Source organism: Peromyscus leucopus, chromosome 16_21, assembly GCF_004664715.2.
Source record: "Peromyscus leucopus breed LL Stock chromosome 16_21, UCI_PerLeu_2.1, whole genome shotgun sequence".
Lineage (NCBI taxonomy): Eukaryota > Metazoa > Chordata > Mammalia > Rodentia > Cricetidae > Peromyscus > Peromyscus leucopus.
In genome coordinates, this window is record NC_051084.1 from 19,975,221 (window position 1) to 19,987,719 (window position 12,499).

Genomic DNA, 12,499 nt, shown 5'->3' on the forward strand with positions numbered 1-12,499 from the left:
AGAAAGACAGACAGGAAGGAAGGAAGAAAAGAGAGACAGGGGCCAGACAGGAAGGGAGGAGGAAAGAATGAAAAGTGCCAGCCATTAAAAAGGTGAGGCTTTTTAAAAGATCGCAGACAGCCAAATAAAATGCACTGCTCTCTGGCCCCAACCATGCATCAGCTCAGGGCCCTGCCTGCCTGCCTGCCTGATTCTTAGCTTTGGAGGTTTTCCAGTGCAGTACATCTCATCAAAGAGAGTACACAGCACAGTTGTGTTGTGGGATATTTGTGTGAAGATATATTGCTGTGATTGGTGTAATAAGAAGTTGAATGGCCAATAGCTAGGCAGGAGGTGTAGCTGGGATTTCTGGGGAGAGAAAGGAAGAAGAGGAGGAATCTAGGCGGACAGGAAAGGAAACAGGAGGTGCAAGATGGAAAAGAGGTAACACAAGGTGATAGAATGTAGATTAATATAAATGGGTTAATTTAAGTTATAAGAGAGAGTTAGGAGCAAGCCTAAGCTATAGGCCGAGCTTTCATAAGTAATAATAAGTCTCCATGTCATTAGTTGTGAGCTGGCAGCCCAAAGGAAACTCTGTCTACACAGCTGGGCACCCTCTGCAGAGATGAGAGTGGATGAACCTCTCCAGCATGTGGACCTCACTCTCATCTTTGATTCTCTCCTTCACATCTCAGAGGACTGGGCCTGACTGGTCAAGAAAAGCCCATTGGCCAGGGCCTGAGCCAGGGAACAACCTGGGTTTCGGTGCCCCGCTCAAACATCTCTTAACGCTCCTCTCCTCCCAGGCATTTGTCTGCTAGTACAGAAGTCTGGTCCCTCCCTCCAAGATCCTGGGTAACTGTCTCTGGTCTGAAGTCGCTGTATATATATTCGTATGTGCATCAGTGTGTGCCTGGTATCCTTGGAGAGCAGAAGGAGGCATCGGATTCTAGGAGAGCCACCGTGAGGAGTGCTAGCAATGGGACCCTGGTTCTCTACAAGAGCAACAAGTGCTCTTAATAGCTGATCCATCTCTCCAGACCCGTCTCTGGTTTAAGGTGAGGGGCTGGCCACCTTCTGCCATATATATGCCTTAGTTTCCCCAGAAGTCATATTTCAATAGCGGGTTTCTTGCAGGAACTATTGTACCGCATTCCTGGTGCATTGGCTAGGGCTGTGAGGATGGAGGATTTGACCACCTGTTGCAAGCTAAAAGAAGTCAGACAGAGAGAGGTCAAGCCACTATGGAGACTAGAAGAGGATGAGACTTCTGAAAGTGGGGTCGGCTATTACCTGTCTGAGGGGTCCAGCCCCTCCAGGCACTCCTCCCTAACCCACGCCGGGGTTGCAGACCGGCTGAGTTTAGAACAAAAGGCAGGGGAAGGCGGGGCGGTGGGGGGTGCGGTCCCGGCGCCGGCGGGGGGCGGGGCGAATGCTATAAGGGGCGGCAGCCCTGCGCGGCCCAGCAGGCCCAGCAGCCCCGGGGCGGATGGCACGGGCCGCCTGTCTCCTCCGCGCGATCTCGCGCGCCCTCCTGTTCCAGCTGCCTCTGCTGCTGCTGCTGCTACTGCTGCTCCTGCCGCCGCCGCTGATGGCCCGGGCCAGGCCACCGGTGAGTGCCCGCCGCTCCTCCCCGAGGGAGGGCTGGGCACGCGGGCTGGGCCCACTGGCTGAGCTTGACCCACGGAGCGCCCCGGCTACCCTAGCGCAATCGGTCCCTGAAATGCCTTTTGGGTTTCTCTGGCCGTGATAATGAGCTTCCCGTCGCTGGAGGTGTGCAAGTGGAGCCTATGAGGCTGGTTAAGCGCGACTGTGCGCTGGACTCAGCTTGGGGACCGGCTTCTCCAGCCTCAGCTAGGGATGCTGGAGTGTGTGTTGGTAGAGGCAGCAGAGAGAGTGGGTACCAGGGCCCCTTGTTCATCACAGGAAGGAAGCAAAGCAAGTCTAGGGGAGGGTCGGAGGTGGCAGCCTCCGGTGATCACCCCTGCAAGGTGTGAACAGTGGATGGAGAATAAAGGAAAAGCCAGGGAAGGAGAAAATGGGGCCCTCGTTGAGAGAGGTGCCTCCACCTGCAGAAGGCAAGTTTGGGAGACTTGGAGCCAGCCAAGATTTGTACCTGAGACAGTGTGTACGAGCATCGGGTGGCAGTCAGAAAAAAAGGGGGGCACTGAAACTGGGTGCTGTAGACACTCAGGAAACAAAAACACAGGGAGAGAAAGGAAAGGGGGTGCAGAGAAGGAGGCAAAGAGGGAGAAGAGGGATCGAGGGGCTCACAGCCTGCGTGTCCCAATGGCTGCATCCTTCCAGGCTAGCCTTTGAGGTACCTGTCACAGTAGCAATTAAGTGGGCTGGGACTGGAGCAGGGACCACTGCAGACCTACAATGCCCACCGAGTACCCTGCCCTTAGCTGCCAGCTGAGCTCAAGGAATGATGGGAGAAAGGTATGACAGGCAGGTGTCCTGGGACTGGCCCCTCGGTCCAGCCACACTCGTCCATCTGCCGGTTTTTGCCCCACACTGGCCTCGGGAGCAAAAGCATCTGGAAAGGGGGCTGGGTATGGAAGGAGGGTGGGTATCATGGATCAGGAGCTCCTCAGGCAGAGTATGGAGTTTCCTGCCCTAGAACTTGGAGCACAGTCATTAACAACCCCCTCCCCCAACCCCACCGCCATGGATTAAACTCATGCATTTGGGAGTCTGAACCATGAAACCTTGAGTGAATGCACCCCAAACTCCTTGGTCTATAAGAGGACAAAGCAGGAGGGCGGGCCAGCACCTACTGTTGGGCACTTAGAATAAAACGAAGCAAGGCCAGGCACACTGGAGGAGCGTTGTCCTCTGTGGCTGTAACCACTCTGATGCTTGTACAGGGCTGGGGGCAAGCCCGGGGTGGGGTCCGAGCTGAGGATCTGTCATTCCTATAGATGCCCAGAGAGGGTCACCTCTAGTGTTTTTAATCCCTAGACTGCCATCAGCGGGGCCGAAAGAGTTCTGTAAATATTTATTCAGCCCAGCCCCCAACTTGCTGAGCTGGTGAAAGCCCCACAACCTAGTGGCCAGGGAAGCTGCCTTCCCTTCTGGAGCCAGTGGGGGAGGGGCGGGAAGGGGGGCGATTAGACAGCAGCCCAAGTCTGTGTACCAGCTGAGTGTATGACTTGGGCTCTTTCCTTGCCTTCTCTGGTGCCCCCCCCCACCTCCCGCCTCATCACAGCCTAACCAAGGGATTTCCTCTCAAGGTTGCCTACTAATGACCAGCATCATCCGCATTAACTCAAAAGCGGACTGAGATTCGGGAAGGGGCACCACCAGCCTGGAGTTTCCCGGTGGCTTCCTAGTCTGAGGACTTTCCTTATCTACCTTCCGCTAGGTTCCTTCATGGTCTGGATTGGACGGTACTCCTAGGGCTGATCTTGATTGTCTGAGCTATGCCAGGAGGCTGGGTCAGCCAAGAGTCCCTTGAGTGTGTCTGAGGCTGTGGATTGGCAGCTGCCAGGCCAGGGGAGGGTGGGGCAGAGTGAGTCAGGGCAGCCCGAAGGAAGGCTGCTAGCTGAGAAAGGAGTGCACTAGAAACAGAAATGCTTCTTCTTAGGAATGTGGGTCTTGGAGATGAGCCAAGCTGGTGGGGAGCGGGTGAGTTCTGAGGAGAGGCATAAGCCCCAGCTCTGAGCCCAGCTCTTGTCTGGCTTGCTGTGTGATCTTGGGCTAAGTCTTTAACCTCTCTGGACTCTGTTCCATGCTCTGTGATGTTGGGCATTTAGGATAAAAATTAATGACTGCTCCCCCAACTCTCCAGAGCTGTAGATGAGGCCAGGGGTTCTCTGAGCTTACCAGTCTAGCTCATTTGGATCCCCAGTAGTCCTGGGAGGGCTGAGAATTTGGGAAGAGGAGATTATGGGAGTAGAGGGCCTAAGGGGGTAGAGTCTGGGAAGGCCCTCGGGGGGTGGGGGGGAGATGCTGCTGCAGGATTTACAGGGTGCCTCTCCGCTCCTTCTTCTGGCACTATGGCCATCTGACAGACGGAGACATGGAAGTTCCACAAAGACAGTGACTTGTCGGGGTCACCAGTGCATAGAATTTGGTTTTCAGAAGCTCACAGCTTCTGGCCATGACCTTGGTGCCTCACAGGGAGGAGAGAGGTGTTAAGGGACCGTGGTGGAGATGGGAAGGGTTGTGTGTCTCCTTCACCTTTTGTTCTCTCATGGCCGCTCTACCAGCCTCACTGGGTGGCAACGAAGAGACGCCAAGCAGGCAGGCTAGACTTTGAGCCAGGAGGGCCGCCCGGGGGGTGGCAACACCCGATCATCCTTTGATAGGGTCTCTAGGCTCGCCTTGTTAGAACTGGCTAGGGGAACCTGCCTCTCCTGCTGGCTGCTTAGACAGGCCCTTGTGGCTGGTCATATAGAACCAGGTCGTATAGAACCCCATCTTCACTGTGACGCTTTGGGGGTCCCCAGGTGGAGTTTCAGTGACTCCCTGTGTGAATTACCTCAGAGGCCCGCAGATGCTTTGTAACTTTCCCAGAGAAAATCATTGTGATCTCAGGCGTCCCCTCGTGGGGGAGAATATGGGAAGAATGTGGGAAAACGCAGCTCTGGCCACCATTGCCATCTGTGGTCCTGAGACACTGACAGAGTGGGAACTGATTGTCCTACCCTTTCTGCATCAAAGGGGCAGGAGATTACGGATCTGGCACGGTGTGGGCAAACGTGTCTCTGCTAGGACTGGGATCTCACAGGGATGGGATGCTTCTCAGGAGTAGAGCACAAGTACAGTCAGCCCTGGATTTAATGACCAGCACCCCCATGTAAGCCGCAAAAAGGGAACTCTGACCTCGGCTACCTGATGCCCAAGGCCTGTGCTAAGTGCTCAACATGCCTCACCTTGTGTTCTCCGAGCAACACTCATCGGGGTCTCATCCCCATTTGTTAGGCAGGCAAGCCCAGGACCACACTGTAGGCTGTAGCCCCTCCATGCTGGACGAGGGTCATAGGAGCATCCTCAGGAGCTTCCTGGGTACGTTTGGAGAACTCAGGGGCTTCATAGGCTCATGTTCCCTTAGTCTCAGTGTGTTCCCATCTAGACCTGCTTAGCCTGGTTGATAGGAGCTGGTGACGGACAGCCCAGGGCCTTCCAGCAGGGCAGGAGCAAGAGGAGAGAGCCTGATGCCTTGGACAAGTATCAGGACCCCGGAGGCTCAAACTGAGGCCAGTGGACCCAGCCGTGTGCCAGCGTGCCTTCCAGCTCCTCCATTGGCACAACAGTTCAGTAGGCTAAGCATGGCTGCATTAAAGAACTGCATCTAAAACCTTAGGCTCCGGGGAGCTGAGCTGACTTGGTTCTTGCGTCACTTTTCTTGCCCAGGATAACCATCGCCACCACCCTGGGAAGAGAGGGCAGCAGCTCCCACATGCAGCTCTGCCTCATAGCTTGACATCTGCCCCTGGCTCCCGTTGGGCCCCTAGTCCTGCTAGTAGCTCCAGACCTCCACGATGTGGTGTGCCTGACCCACCTGACGTGCTGAATGCCCGAAACCGACAGAAGCGCTTCGTCCTGTCAGGAGGGCGCTGGGAGAAGACAGACCTCACCTATAGGTAGGGACCAGAGGGCAGGGGAGCAGGGCCGCGTGTTATCCTTATACCTTCATCCTGAGATGCCCGAGGCCACATTCACCCAGTGCACAGACCTGCATGCCCACTGACTGATCCTCCTCCCCCAGCCGTTCATGGACCAATAACCTGGAACTTTGGTCTAGACCCGCAGGTTATGTCCTCTTGCAGCCTGGAAGAATCTCAGTGTACCTGGGGGAAGATTTCAGACACTCAAGACAGGCTTTTTGTTTTGTTTTGTTTTCCAAGACAAGGTTTCTCTGTGTAGTTTTGGTGCCTGTCCTGGATCTCGCTCCGTAGACCAGGCTGGCCTTGAACTCACAGAGATCCGCCTGGCTCTGCCTCCCGAGTGCTGGGATTAAAGGTGTGCCCCACGGCCGACTGGCTTCAGACAGGCTTTATTAGATACCTATAAGGCTCAGGCCTGGGACCGGTAGTGAATGGGACAGAGCCACAGCCCTGGTAGATTGTTCAAATCTACCATAACAACTTAGGCCTTTTGTAGGTGGACACGAGTAATGGTGGACTACTTGTTAGTGATATAGGAGGTCCCTTAGCAGGTGGCGAGCAAGCCGAGACTTAGCCTGAGAGACAATGGTCTAGGGTCATAGGGCATTGGAGCTGGGATAGGGCACAGAATTTCCTGGTTGTGGAACCAAGTAGCAGCACAAGGCTCTTCACAGTTGAGTTGTGCTGTCAGGTCTTGGGTCTCCTGGTCTTGTATCCTTTCCACTCAATGTGTATATCTAAACATACACAACCCCATACACAGGGAACCCACGTCTAGAAACAGTTCCCTAAACCTGAGACCCAGGACACTCCTGGCTGCAGCCCTGAGTGCACCTGCCCATTGACCATCCAAAGGCAACACTTCTTTCTTGTGGGGAGGCGGGGAGACAGGATCTCTTGTAATTGCCCAGATAGCCCCAAACTCACAGAAATCCTCCTGCCTCAGCTTCTCCAGTGCTGGGAAGAAAGGCATGAGTCACCACACTCAGCTCTAGGGGAAGCTTGGCTCCTCAGTCCTCAGGGGCTTCCTTGCCCCATATGCCCAGGCCCCTCCGCCTCCCCCCAGGATCCTCCGGTTCCCATGGCAGCTTGTAAGGGAGCAGGTACGGCAGACGGTGGCAGAGGCCCTCCAGGTATGGAGTGAGGTGACACCACTCACTTTCACCGAGGTGCATGAGGGACGCGCTGACATCATGATTGACTTCACCAGGTGAAACCTGTGGCCTGGGACCTTTCTGGGGACACACTCCACTGTCAGCAACCTCTAACTGTGTTCTTCCCCCCACCCCCCCCACCCCTCACCCCCAGGTACTGGCATGGAGACAACTTACCATTTGATGGGCCTGGGGGCATCCTGGCCCATGCTTTCTTCCCTAAGACCCACCGAGAAGGAGATGTACACTTTGACTATGATGAGACTTGGACTATCGGGGACAACCAAGGTATGTGCTAGAGACCCATCTTCCAGATGACGCCGGGATCTGGAGATGAACCTGGCGACTGGCCGCAGGAGGTGGAGGTCGCTAACTCACCACCACCCCTTTTCCAGGTACAGACCTGCTACAGGTGGCAGCTCATGAATTTGGCCATGTTCTCGGGCTGCAACACACCACGGCGGCTAAGGCCCTTATGTCCCCTTTCTACACCTTCCGATACCCGCTGAGCCTCAGCCCAGATGACCGAAGGGGCATTCAGCACCTCTACGGCCGGCCCCGACTGGCCCCCACCTCCCACGCCCCAGCCTTGGGCTCCCAGGCTGGCATCGATACCAACGAGATCGCACTGCTGGAGGTAAGAATGAGGCGGGTGGGGAGACAGAGGTAAGACTCTGTCCCTGTTCCCTTTGCACCCCAGCTGGCCTTACACGGCTCCAGTATGTGGCCTTTTCTGCCTCCTCTATCCCACCCCAGCCGGAAACCCCGCCGGATGTCTGTGAGACTTCCTTTGATGCCGTGTCCACCATCCGGGGCGAGCTCTTCTTCTTCAAGGCGGGCTTTGTGTGGAGGCTGCGCAGTGGGCAGCTGCAGCCTGGGTATCCCGCTCTGGCCTCTCGGCACTGGCAAGGATTGCCGAGCCCCGTGGATGCGGCTTTTGAGGATGCCCAGGGTCATATTTGGTTCTTCCAAGGTGAGTGGGGATTGGAAGTCGGCCAAGAGTAATGACAGAGGACTCGGGGACACAGTGGGCAGGAAGACAGTGCCCTGGGGACTCAGAGCCAAGGGAGAGTGGGGCTTACAGATGAGTCTCCCAGAGGTGGCGGCTCTTTAGATCCAAATAGCCCTGAGGGTCTTGCACTCTGCAGCTGCAGGCTGATATATTCAACCCCCAAAGCCACCATGTGGGGTGGGGCTTTAGAGGTGGGGACTTAGGCAGAATGACTCACATAAGGTCTAAAGCTTGGAAAAAGCAGAGCAGGAAACCGATCTAGGCATATAGTGACCCTGGAGCCTGTGATTTCAACTCTCGTCTGGCAGAGATGACAACCTAGAACATTCCAGGTGGCAGGACTTCATACACACAGGCGAGGCATGGGAACCCTGTATGTGCACTCCAGGGTAGCCAAGGGGCCTGTGACAGGTGGGCTGGGACCCAGGGTGGCCAGCAGACATCTGCAATGGGCAGCCCTCTGTTGACCAGAATAACCTTAACTTGGGCTTATTGAACCCAGGCTTATCTTGCTTCTCAACCCAACTCATCCCAGCTGGTTCTAACATCCCTCGTGGGGTAGGGTTGCTGAGAAGGCACTGTTGGCCAGCAGTGTTTTGCAAACAAAAGAAACAGGCTGGGAGAGTCCCTGATGGTGGCCGAGCAGATCCCCAGTGGCTGGGCAAGGCAGTCGTGGCTTGGCAGCTCCTGGCAGCATCTCCTCTCTGGCAGGTGCGAGGTACTGGGTATATGACGGTGAGAAGCCAGTCCTGGGCCCTGCACCGCTTTCCGAGCTGGGCCTGCAGGGGTCCCCGGTCCATGCTGCCTTGGTCTGGGGTCCTGAGAAGAACAAGATCTACTTCTTCCGAGGTGGAGACTATTGGCGGTTCCACCCCAGGACCCAACGTGTGGACAATCCTGTGCCCCGACGTGCCACTGACTGGCGAGGGGTACCTTCTGAGATTGATGCTGCCTTCCAGGACGCTGAGGGTGAGCTGCGGGTGAGGTGGGGGGGGGGGGAGCGAGTGTAGTAGCCCTCACACTTCTACACAGCAGTGGCTGTCATCCTGTGTGTTGACATCATGTGTTGTTCCCTCCCCGCCACACACACACACCCAACTTCATCCTCACAGGTCCTCTGTCTAGTGTCATCTCCCCTCCTGGTGGCCAACCAGTGTTAATGCCCCATGTTGCAGATGAGACTGAAGGCCAGAGAGGTACAAGGACTTGCCCAGGTCCCTTGGCCACAGCCAGTGCTTACCAAGGGCAGACAATGCTTCAGGCACAGCACCAAGTCCTTACATGTCTCAGACAACTCTCAGAACAGCCTTCTGACATCACAACGGCTGTTGGTTGGTTGGTTTGAGACAGGGTCTTACTATGTATCCTGGGCTAACCTGGGACTTGCCTTATAGACCAGGCTGGGTTTGAACTCACAGAAGTCTGCCTGCCGCTACCTCCAAATGCTGGTATATAGAGAGTGCCCCACCACGTCTGACCATAACAGTTCTTACTAGCATAGTTCCAGAGGGGCAGACAGAGGGATGGGCAGTGAGTGAGGTCACTAACCATACCAGATGAACAATGGGCGAGCCAGGACTCCCATCAGCCACTGCTTATAACCACTGGACCCCGGGGCTTCCCCCTAAGTGCAGAGAAGTGGAGTCGAGCCCAGGGGTTGCTGGCTCCTCTCCTTTGAGGCTGTGCCCACCCACACTGGGACCCACTGCGAGAACTACTTTGAGTAGCTTCAAGCTCTAGACCTCTGGTATTGCCTTCTGTGGTCTGTGGGTAGGTGTGGAAGTAACGGGGGGGCTTCGTAACAGCGGCAGCAGTACTTGCTTTCCTGAAAGGTCAGACAAGCTGAGGTTCCCAGTACCTACTGAACCAGACCCTGGGGGCAGGCAGAAGGGCTCCCTGAAGGGAAAGGAGGTTCTGGTAAGCCAGCTCTGGAATCTGCAGGTTTATTTATTTACTTATTTTGAAGGTAAAAGAAAAGTAAATAAATGTAGCCCAGGCTGGCTTCAAACTTGCTATGTAGCCAAGGATGCCCTTGAACTCTATCCTCCTGCCTGTACCTCCTGAGTGCAGGAAGTACAGATATGGAAGCCACTGTATCCAACTGTGCAGATTCTGAAGAATTCAGTAGTGACCATGGCCTGCTAACTCAGCAGGGTCTGTCCTTAGACCCAGCCTGACAGGCAGGCGCAGAGGCCAGTGTCCGCTTACCCAACCTGACTTCCTTCTCTCTTCAGGCTATGCCTACTTCCTGCGTGGCCATCTCTACTGGAAGTTTGACCCCGTGAAGGTGAAGGTTCTGGAAGGCTTTCCTCGCCTTATAGGTCCCGACTTCTTTGACTGTGCAGAGCCTGCTAATACTTTCCGCTGACAACACCTTGGAAGCATTCAGGGGTATTGACCTGCCAGGCCACTTATTAAAGAGACCCACAGCCATCTTTGTGGCTTCAGGCATGGGACAGATAGAGCCTATGTCTCCTCAGGGGAGTGAGTTGGGGTACGGCACCATTTGCAGGGAGGGCCATGCTGGTCGTGGTCACTTGTCAGCAACTGTCTCAGACTGGGCAAAGGCTTTGGCATTACTTAAAAATAAGGGAGATCTTGGGCCAACAGTATCCCACTTACGTAGATTACAGTCTACCTGGCTGCCCAAGGCCTCTATCTCTGCCCCTCAAAGCAGAACCCCCCACATGAAGGCAGGAACCACAGTGTCTTCATTCGATTCTTGTAATGAGGTTTCTGTGGGTAGTGGTGTTAGTGATGAGATGCCCAGGGTACCATTCTGCCCCAGCCAAGCAACTGGGCCTCGGGGCAGTTATCTTTTCTGATAAGTCAGCTCTGGGGAGATGCTGGACTGATTATCTTCTGGTAGGTGAGTCAGTGATGTGTTTCCTGGCCAAAAGGTACACACAGCCGGCCAGCCAGCCAGGGAGGCAGTTGCTTCCTCCCGGAGACACTGAACCTCAGAGGCCCCACATACCTCACAGCCTTGCCCCGGGCCATTTCTTCTTGGGGTGGGGTGGGGGGCTTTTCCTAGCACAGGTACCTTCCAAAGCCATGTAAATGTGTATACAGTGTATAAAGCCTTTTTTTTAAAAGCCAAGACTGTCATTAAATGTGAGTGTTTTCTAAGCGTCTGTCTGGTTTCTCTTTGCAATTGCAGTCAGGATGTGGGAGCTAAAGTCAAAGCCTTCTTCACCCAGGACTGTTTCCTGGGGCTAGGCCCGGTGCTGAGGGTTTCTCCTACTCCACTCCTGCACAAGTAGAGAGGGGCACCTGCAGTGGCTTTTTAGCTGGCCGCCTGTGTTCTCATTTGCCCCTTACGTCATCCTCCAAAGCAGTGGCCATTTTATGTGATCATGCCTAACTACCCCCACCTTTTTTGGGAGGAGTGGGGCATGATCTCATATGTCCTAGAGCTCAGAGATCTGCCTATAACTCTGGAATTCTGGAGTGTTAGGATTAAAGGTGGGCGCCACCAGGCCTGGCCCTTAACTTAAAACTCTGATTTCCATGGCTATGGAACAGTGGACAAAACTCATGGTTGCCACGGCCCTTCCTAGCTCTTTGGCATCTCCTTCAGAGTGAGTTCGGTCACAACTGCAATCTCGTTAGCCTGACCCTTGTGAAATAGTCACTAGTGTCACAACTGGCCACTGTTTGTTTTTCAACTTTCACAGAAGCATTTATGTTTTGCACACTCCCCAACCTTGCCCCCGACCTTCCCTTACCTCCCCTCCAGCTCCTCTCAGCCCCTTTGCTCGCCTACACAATGTCACTTTTACTTTCATGTCCTGTGGAATACATAATTTATGTATCTATATAAAATCTAGAAACCACAAATGAGGGAAAACATACTTGTCTTTCTGAGATTGGCTTAATTTGTTTAATATGATTATCTCCAGGTGCATCCATTTTCCTACAAGCAATATAATTTCGTTTCTGTGGCTGAAAAAAAAAAATTCCATCGTGTCCACACCACATTTCACTTTCTTTTTCTGTTTTTGTTGGTTTATTTTGTTTTGTTTTCTGAGACACTGTTTCTCTACATAGCCCGGACTGTCCTGGAGCTCACTATGTAGACCAGGCTTGCCTCTAACTCACAGAAATCCACCTGCCTCTGCCTCCCAAGTGCTGGGACTAAAAGGCCTGTACCACCACGCCTGGCCTATACCACATTTTCTTTTCCATTCTTCTCTTGCTGAATAGCTGCCTAGGCTGGGCTATAACTTAGCTCTTGTAATGTGCTACAATAAACACTGCCCAAACATATTTGAGTCACTGCTCTGTTCAACAGATGGTGGATGGCATGGGTATCTTCCAGCGGCACTGTCTTCCCTCAGGGCTGTTAAGGCCCAAGGGACAGAGGCACGCACCGAGCAGGGCTGGGCTTTGTGGGCACCAAGCTTGCAGAGCTAAGGGAAGAATGCAAGCGGCCCTTTCCGTTCACTTGGCACACCACCTGAATCTCTGAATAGGACCAACCTCCATCCAGTACTGTCATTCTTCCCTACTGCCTCGGGAACAGCTGTGGGCGTGCAGCGGAGACAGCTATTCCTAGAGAACTTTCGGGTGGAGAACCTGAGGTCTAGCCTGGGGTCGCCATCCCACCCAGGCTCTCTCGGGCTTCCAGAGATGGAGCGGTCCTTCTCTCCGCTTATCGTCTCTTTTCTTTTCTTCAACCCTGGGCGGAGCGCCAGCCCTGGCTGTGCGACTAAGAAAGCCACCGCCCGAGGCAG

General features: G+C 54.4%; 1 protein-coding gene across 1 annotated transcript; it reads left to right on the top strand.

Moving 5' to 3' along the window:
- Positions 1–1,436: 1,436 nt before the first annotated feature.
- On the top strand, positions 1,437–10,892 carry Mmp11 (matrix metallopeptidase 11). Its single transcript, XM_028874249.2, has 8 exons — positions 1,437–1,594; positions 5,344–5,573; positions 6,664–6,807; positions 6,906–7,039; positions 7,147–7,388; positions 7,508–7,724; positions 8,475–8,732; positions 9,998–10,892. Exons 1-8 carry the CDS (start codon positions 1,472–1,474, stop codon positions 10,129–10,131), a joined length of 1,482 nt encoding a protein of 493 aa, XP_028730082.1. The 5' UTR covers positions 1,437–1,471; the 3' UTR covers positions 10,132–10,892.
- The last annotated feature ends 1,607 nt before the right edge of the window (positions 10,893–12,499 follow it).